The sequence below is a fragment of the Saprolegnia diclina genome (genome assembly GCF_000281045.1).
Source record: "Saprolegnia diclina VS20 unplaced genomic scaffold supercont1.118, whole genome shotgun sequence".
Classification (NCBI taxonomy): Eukaryota; Oomycota; class Saprolegniomycetes; order Saprolegniales; family Saprolegniaceae; genus Saprolegnia; species Saprolegnia diclina.
Window position 1 is genome coordinate 95,192 of NW_008246185.1, and position 8,165 is coordinate 103,356.

Consider the following 8,165-nt stretch of genomic DNA (forward strand, 5'->3'; position numbering starts at 1 on the left):
AATCGTCGCGATATCCGAAATCGATGCAAGCGCCAAACTACCGGTACGCGGGGGCGGTGCTCGCCGACTGGGGCGACGTTGCTGTGTGGAAGCGCGGCTTCCTCGACGCCGCAGCTGCGCAAGGCCTGCGTGAGTACTACACAGTGAAGGACCATGCGATCGACCCAACCATCTCGCCTACCCGACGCGCTGAGATCCACGCGGCTGCTGAGATTGCCGTGGCGCCTGTGGCACACGACTTGTCATCAAAAGCGTTTGGCAAGGCTCTGCTGGCGCGCACACACGCGATCATTGCGTACGTGGCTCACGCTGTCACGACCGAGGAAGCAGCGGCCCGAGTGCGCCCCATTGCAGCCGTGGACTTTCTACTCTCGGCGCTCTCGCCCCATCTCCACAACGAGCTTGGCGACTACAAGTCGCCGTACGCGCTCTGGACTAAGATCCACGACAAGGGCTACGTGCTCATGGACGACTGCCGCCTCTTTGGTCTTCTGGAGCACGTCCGATTTGCTGACGACGACGAGCTCCCGCATGCCCTCGCACGCGTCGAGGAGCACATCCAGCGCTTCGTCAACGTCATCTTTGTGCCAAGCCATGGCTCTGATGCGCGGCTTGTGGCAGCTGCCGATCGCTTGAAGATGGCACTGCTCTGCAACGCGTGTCCGCTAGAAATGGCTCGCGTCTTTGAGGCTTGGCGCGCCGACGAGCCCGTGTGGGACTATGCATCGATGCGGCGTCGGCTTGTCGAGCAGTGTCAGTCGCAACATCAAGACTCTGTGGCCAGGGCCGTCGTTGTAGCACCAGTGGTTGCTGCGCCAAGGGCCGCCAGCATTGAAGCACAGTCTACCTCGGTGTCTACCAGAGATACCGCCATCGCGCGCGTCGACAGAAACAACGACGCGAGCGCGTCACAAGGTACCTTTATCGATGCTGCATGAGGTGTCGAGCCAACGATGACGACGTAGGCGTACCAGTCGCAACACGACCGAGAAAAAATGGTAAACGTAAAAAGCACGGTGCAGAAGCTGCAACATATGGCTCACACAGGTACGGACCATGCTCTTCGGGACCTCCCAATTTCTCATGATTTGCGTAGCCACCACGCGAGCAGCAAGCGGCGAAAGCACAAATCGCCGCCGCCGTCGTCGTCACCAGGTACGAGCTTGCGTGGTCGGCCCAAGTTTCTTGAAGCATGCAATAGTCGAGCTCAAGGGCGAAGTCGTACGCGCGCACTTGCCATCACAGCTGCAAGCTGGCGCTAAGCCGTACCCAACCCCTCTGTGTTGCAGTCTTTCACGTGACACGATAGAGCTGCAGTGGCGCCTACAGGCGACGGGCATTCGAGCAGCCGCACAACCCCCAGCGCGGCCAAGAAGCAACTTGAACCTATAGTGTTCACACAAGCAGAGCTGGCATTTTTTGAGGCTTCGAAATATTGCAGACGCCAAAGAGAGATCTTCCAGCTTGGGCAAGCCCAAGGTCTCTTCATCAACAAACCCCCGAAACATATTAGGGTAAATCTGCGACATTTCCAATCTACCGGTATTGACAATTATGTCTGTAGAGCGAGCTCAATCGGTTGCGTCTCATGCGCAAGGCCGCGGCGGAGGTTCAAACGTGAGATCAACTCCTCTCGTGTCTCCCGACTCGGTTTTGATACCAAATTTATTGTTGATCTTGAGATGTGCACCTGCAACAACGCTGCATCATTCATTCGCTCAGATCTGAGAGATCTACTACTAGCGACATACTGCTACCTGCACATGCAGGAGGTGCTACTGGCTGGTATGACCGACTCAGTACTGGTGTCCGGTAATACTTCGAGGTCGGACAGCCTCTAGTGGCTGTAGCGGCGACGACGCACCGAGATTACCAGTAGTATCAAGTTGATATATCATTCCTTGTGCACAAAGTCGTCTACATCGCAGTGCTGACCTTGCACTGACCGTAGCGCGAATGGAAGCTTGTCAAGCCACAAGGCGAGTTGGTCCAGAGAGCCTCGCCGGTATCGGATACCAATCGCAACTGCGCTGTCGGCGTTGCAGAGCCGCATGTTACGCGGCATTGAGCAACATTAGTGATGATTCAGTAAAATTCCATTATGACATTATGATGACAGTAGTTTTTGCTGTGCGCTGCGCGTGCCAGCTCATCACACTAATAACACTTGTTCGATACAATGCATCGAAACACATGTTCGGAGAACCTGCGAACCGTCGCAAAATGCCAAGAGCCATGGCGCCATTCGCGGGGCTGATGCTCACCGACTGGGGCGGCGTAGCTGCGTGGAAGCGCGCCTTCCTCGACGCCGCAGCAACCCGCGGCCTGCACCAGTACTACACTGTCCACGACTACGAGGACCCAGTGACCATCTCACCTGCCCGACGCATCGAGATCCACGCCGCCGCCGAGGCCGCCGTGCCGCCCGTGCCGCACGACTTGCCGTCGGCCGCGTTTGGTGACGCTGTCCTAGTGCGGGCCCACGCGATCGTTGCGCATGTGACCGCCGCCATGACGGCCGAGGCAGCGGCAGTCCGAGCACACAACGTGGCGGCGGCCGTGTCTTTTTTGCTGTCGGCACTCTCGCCCCACCTTCGCGACGAGCTCGACGAGAGCAAGTCGCCGTCTCTGCTCTGGGCTGAGGTACACGCCAAGGGCTTTGTCCTCATGGACGACTGCCGCTTCTTCAAGCTCCTAGAAAACGTACGTTTTGCCAACGACGACGAGCTGCCCGACGGCCTCACACGCGTCGAGGAGCACATCCAGCGCTTCGTCGACGTCATCTTTGTGCCAAGCCATGGCTCTGATGCGCGGCTTTTAGCGGCTGCCGACCGCTTGAAGATGGCACTGCTCTGCAACGCGTGTCCACCACTGATGGCCAAAGTTTGTGAAGCCTGGCGCGCCGACGAACCAGTGTGGAACTATGCATCGATGCGGCGTCGGCTCGTCGAGCAGTGCGAGTTGCAGCATCTTGGCTTCGTGGCCAATGCCTCGCCGGCGCCCGCAGTCGATGCTCTACATGCGCAAGCAGTCGCTGCGCCGCCTGCGACAACGGCGAAAAGCCTGGAGGCCGTGGCCCACAACCCATCATCGGCAACGAGCGCAGCGGGTATACCATGCAGCCTCACCAGCGAAGTTATCGGACGTGACGCCGACGACAGCGAGGACGACATGGGTGAGTCACAGCGACCGCAAGATGGCGATGCGCATGAAGCCGTAGAGCTTAGCACCGGCGATGACGATGACGTGCCAATCGCAACACAGCATCGAGGAAGAGGCCGGCCTAAGAAGCGCCGCCCCGAATCCTCCGTCCATGGTTTGCACAATAGCACGAGGTACGAACCCTGCGCAACCATGGTTGGAGTCATGAGGTTCGTACCTGCGTAGCAATCAGCAAAAGCGCAAGCGGCTCGCGCCCGAATCAGCGGCGAAGGCTCCGCGATGTACGGGCTCTCACGGTCAATTTCTTTGGACACTCAGGCCTGAAGCTATAGGTGGTACCGCCTTCGAGCTCAAGGACAAAACCGTCCCCAAAAGAATGTCGGCGCGACTGCACGCCGGAACCCTGCGGTACGGAAGCAATCAATACTAATTGCATCCTTCCATGTTGCGCGATAGAGCCATGGGAGCCGCGCCAGTCGAGTGCGACGTTCATGGCAGCAGCACCAAGTCGGAATCCGACGACGGCACGTCGGTCCGTAATGCAGCAAAGACCTGCAGGTACAAACCAGAAGAGGTCGAGTTTTTGCGCAGTGCACTTGCGAACACCACCGACTCGGACCAAATCATCTACGAGCGCGGCCGTGCGCAGGGTCTCTTTGCCAACCGATTGTTGTCCTCGGTACAGGTAATTCCTCGCCCTTGAAGCAATAGGTCGTGGACATTGGCGATGATAGAAGAAGCTTTTGCGGATGAAGACCGTCACGTCCGCTGCTACATTGTCTGCCTAAAGTTGAACATTGTGTGTCTACTTCCTCATTGAAGAGAGTGCTCATGCTTGATGTTTTTCGTTGGCGAGAAGGGACGGGCTATCGTGAGTCCACTCGTTCCGAGACTGCGATGGTGCCGACTACAGGTGTTTGGTGCTGCCAAAGGGACTCATTGCCACCAACCGGGCTGCATTTGTCGGCTTGTCGCACTGGCTCGCGGCTTTGCTTGCGACCTCGTACAACGGTGGCGTCCAAACCGGTAAACGTGGACATCACAACATGAAGATACATGCTGCACGCAGCGCGTGCCAGCTCATCACAGGTGTTAGAGTTATCATAACATGTTCGTACCCAATATTTCAAGCAATATAATTGGGCAACGTGCATCTAACAAATGTGTTGTGCGCGTTAGAACGCAAGCTCCAACTGCCAATTGGAAATGCAAGCAAACGGCAAGCCAAACCACTACACGGGGCCGGTGCTCGCCGACTGGGGCGGCGTCGCTGCGTGGAAGCGCGGCTTCCTCGACGCCGCAGCTGCACAAGGCCTGCACAAGTACTACACTGTCCCCGACTACGCCGACCCCGAGGCCATCTCGCCTGCCCGACGCGCTGAGATCCACGCCGCCGCCGAGATTGCCGTGCGCCCGTAGCACATGAGCTGCCGTCGGCCGCGTTTGGCAAGGCTCTGCTCGCGCGCACGCACGCAATCATTGCGTACGTGGCGGGCGCTGTCACGACCGAGGAAGCGGCGGTCCGAGCGCACAATGTGGCGGCGGCCGTGTCGTTTCTGCTCTCGGCACTCTCGCCCCGCCTCCGCAACAATCTCGGAACAGACAAGTCGCCGTACGCGCTCTGGACCAAGATCCACGACAAGGGCTACGTGCTCATGGACGACTGCCGCCTCTTTGGTCTTCTGGAGCACGTCCGTTTGGCCGACGACGACGAGCTCCTTCATGGCCTCGCACGCGTCGAGGAGCACATCCAGCGCTTTGTCGACGTCATCTTTGTGCCAAGCCATGGCTCTGATGCGCGGCTTGTAGCGGCTGCCGACCGCTTGAAGATGGCACTGCTCTGCAACGCGTGTCTGGGAGATATGGCTGACACCTTTGAAGCTTGGCGCGCCGACGAGCCTGCTTGGGACTATGCATACATGCGACGTCGGCTCGTTGAGCAATCCAAGTCGCTGCATGGCGGCTTTCTGGCCGAGAACATACCAGCAAGGGCCGTCGATGCTCCACAGGTGTTGATCCCTGATGCGCCGCCCGCAACCGTGGCCGATATGCTAGAGGTGCCGCTTGCAGCCGCAGTCTGCGGCCCAGCGACGGCAACAAGCGCGGATGACCTAGCATCCAGCCCCCGCGCCGCCGCAAAAGCCATCGACCGTGACGTCGACGGCAGCGAGGATGACATGGGTGCGTCACAGCGACCTCAAGATCTGTCGAAATGTATGAAAACGTAGCGCTCGCGACCGAAGACGATGATGACGCGCCAATCGCAACAATCGGCAAAGGACGACGCCGACTTAATCTTAAGAAGCGCAGTCCCGAAGCCTCCGCGCATGGTGTACGCACTAGCACGAGGTACAGACACTGCGCAACCTAGTATGTTGAAGAGCCGACGTTTCTACTTGAGTAGCAACCAACAAAAGCGGAAGCGGCTCGCGCACGAATCAGCGCCAAAGGCTCCGCGATGTACGAGCTCTCACGGTCAATTTATCTCGACACTTAGGAATATAGGTGGTACCGCCTTCGAGCTCAAGGAAGAAGTTGTTGCCACACGGTCCTCGGCGCGACTGCATGCCGGAACACTGCCGTATGGAAGCAACCCGTCCTTATTGCATCCTTCCACATGCCGCAATAGAGAGACGGTCGAGTGCGATGGGCAGGGTAGCAGCACCGAGTCGGAATCTGACGACGGCCCGTCGGTCCGTGGTGCAGCGAAGACCTGCAGGTACCAGCCGGAAGAGATCGAGTTTTTGCGCAGAGCACTTGCGAATACCACCGACTCGGACCAAGTCATGTACGAGCGTGGCCGTGCGCAGGGTCTCTTTGTCAACCGCTCGTTCCGAGCGATTCAGGTAGTACTTTGCATGTGATGCAATAGGTCGTGGACATTGCGAGGTTAGAGCAAGCTGATGCGGATGAAGACGACGTCTGCTGCCACATCGTCTGCCTAACGTCGACGGTTGATGCAAAAGAGCACTCCCGTTGCTTATGTATAAGGGAGGGTCCGCCCTTTACGTCGCCGATGTGTGGTGTCTTGGTATTGCAGATGGGACTCGGTGCCACCGACCGGACTGCACTTGTGGGCTTATCCCAAGCTCACAGAGATGGGCATTTTAGCGCTTAGGTCAATAACGAATAGCGTCATTGACGTTAGCGCCAGGAATGCCAGTTGTCGTCCCCGAGGCTAAAACGCAAGTCCATATGAGACGAACGAGGTTCGTGTTGGGAGGCCGCCGCCCAAGAAGGGACTTGTGGGTTAAAAGCGTAGAGTAGCTACGAGACTTGGAGCGTGATGAGCCAATTGCAAATGAGCTTGCTGGCTCGGTCTTCGATCATCGTGGTCACGTCTTGCGAGCGGACTGCACCGCCCTCTCGTCGACGTGACTATGGCCATCGGATATGCATCTTTCTCGCGGTGCTTGTGCACCTTGTACGCGTTAACAACACTCTTGGCCCGTGTGCTTCCGGTGCAACGCCTTGGCGTTCCAGCGACCTCCTACAATGGTGATGTCGTTATAATGTTCATGGAGAAATAGGACAATATTGTACGCAGTGAAATGGTCGTGAGCGTAACGGTGCTGTACGAGCCAGGACGCCTTGCTCTCAATGTCGTAGCCACGCACAAAGGCATGACCTTGGTGCTGCCCCCACAGCCGAAGGTCCATCGAACCCACGACTCCGAGAAAGCGCCGACACACCAGCGTCAAATTCAACCGGTCCTTGAAGTTGAGATAAGCTTACGAGAGCACGAAAGCCAATGACAAGTGCGATGCCCGATTTGTTATAACACATTTTTAATGCTGATCCATGCAATTTTTAATTGGCGACGCGGGTCTAACACAACGTTACGCGGGTCTAACACAACGTTATGTGCGTTAGAACGCAAGCTCCAACTGCCAATCGGAAATGCAAGCAAGCAAGAAGCCAAACCATTGCCCTCGGTACACGGGACCGGTGCTCGCCGACTGGAGCGGCGTCGCTGCGTGGAAGCGCGCCTTCCTCGACGCCGCAGCTGCGCAACGCCTGCACAAGTACTACACTGTCCCCGACTACGCGGACCCAGAGGCCATCTCGCCTGCCCGACGCGCTGAGATCCACGCCGCCGCCGAGGTTGCCGTGGCCCCCGTGGCGCATGAGCTGCCGTCGGCCGCGTTTCGCGCAGCTCTACTGGCGCGCACGCATGCCATCATTTTGCACGTGGATGACACTATGGCGACCGAGGCAGCGGCGGTTCAAGCACGCACTGTCGCAGCGGCTGTATCCTTTTTGCTCTCGGCGCTGTCGCCCCACCTTTGTAGCAAGCTCGGCATGTGCAAGTCGCCGTACGAGCTTTGGGCCAGCCTGCATGCCAAGGGCAACGTGCTCATGGACGACTGCCGCTTCTTTGGTCTTCTGGAGAACGTACGTTTGGCCGACGACGACGCGCTGCCCGACGGCCTCACGCGCGTCGAGGAGCACATCCAGCGCTTCGTCGACGTCATCTTTGTGCCAAGCCATGGCTCTGATGCGCGGCTTGTGGCGGCTGCCGATCGCTTGAAGATGGCACTGCTCTGCAACGCGTGCCCACCGGCGATGGTCGACGTCTTTGAAACCTGGCGTGCCGACGAACCTGCATGGGACTATGCATACATGCGACGTCGGCTGGTTGAGCACTGGACATCGTCGTGTCTCGACTTGGCGGCTAATGACTCGCTGGCGCCGGCTGGCGATACTCTACAAGCACATGTGCGAGCTGCTGTGGGCCACGACCCAGCGACGGCAACAAGCGCGGATGGCCGAGCATCCAGCCTCCGCGCCGCCGCAAAAGCCATCGACCGTGACGTCGACGGCAGCGAGGATGACATGGGTGCGTCACAGCGATCTCAAGATGTCGAAATGTATGAAAACGTAGCGCTCGCGACCGAAGACGATGATGACGCGCCAATCGCAACAATCGGCAAAGGACGACGCCGACTTAATCTTAAGAAGCGCAGTCCCGAAGCCTCCGCGCATGGTGTACGCACTAGCAC

At 58.3% G+C, this 8,165-nt stretch overlaps 3 protein-coding genes across 3 annotated transcripts; all 3 read left to right on the plus strand.

The window, feature by feature from the left end:
• SDRG_16208 (hypothetical protein) lies at positions 1 to 1,682 on the plus strand. Its single transcript, XM_008622409.1, has 6 exons — positions 1 to 757; positions 1,097 to 1,155; positions 1,202 to 1,265; positions 1,310 to 1,393; positions 1,442 to 1,514; positions 1,565 to 1,682. Exons 1-6 carry the CDS (start codon positions 24 to 26, stop codon positions 1,619 to 1,621), a joined length of 1,071 nt encoding a protein of 356 aa, XP_008620631.1. The 5' UTR covers positions 1 to 23; the 3' UTR covers positions 1,622 to 1,682.
• A 526-nt stretch (positions 1,683 to 2,208) lies between these two features.
• Positions 2,209 to 6,266, plus strand: SDRG_16209 (hypothetical protein). Its single transcript, XM_008622410.1, has 10 exons — positions 2,209 to 3,175; positions 3,221 to 3,335; positions 3,388 to 3,443; positions 3,489 to 3,570; positions 3,619 to 3,841; positions 4,342 to 4,569; positions 4,614 to 5,343; positions 5,391 to 5,511; positions 5,567 to 6,008; positions 6,057 to 6,266. Exons 1-10 carry the CDS (start codon positions 2,224 to 2,226, stop codon positions 6,105 to 6,107), a joined length of 3,000 nt encoding a protein of 999 aa, XP_008620632.1. The 5' UTR covers positions 2,209 to 2,223; the 3' UTR covers positions 6,108 to 6,266.
• Positions 6,267 to 7,057: 791 nt separating this feature from the next.
• SDRG_16210 (hypothetical protein) lies at positions 7,058 to 8,069 on the plus strand (the record flags this gene model as incomplete). Its single annotated transcript, XM_008622411.1, has 2 exons — positions 7,058 to 8,006; positions 8,048 to 8,069. Exons 1-2 carry the CDS (start codon positions 7,063 to 7,065, stop codon positions 8,067 to 8,069), a joined length of 966 nt encoding a protein of 321 aa, XP_008620633.1. The 5' UTR covers positions 7,058 to 7,062.
• Between the last annotated feature and the right edge of the window lie 96 nt (positions 8,070 to 8,165).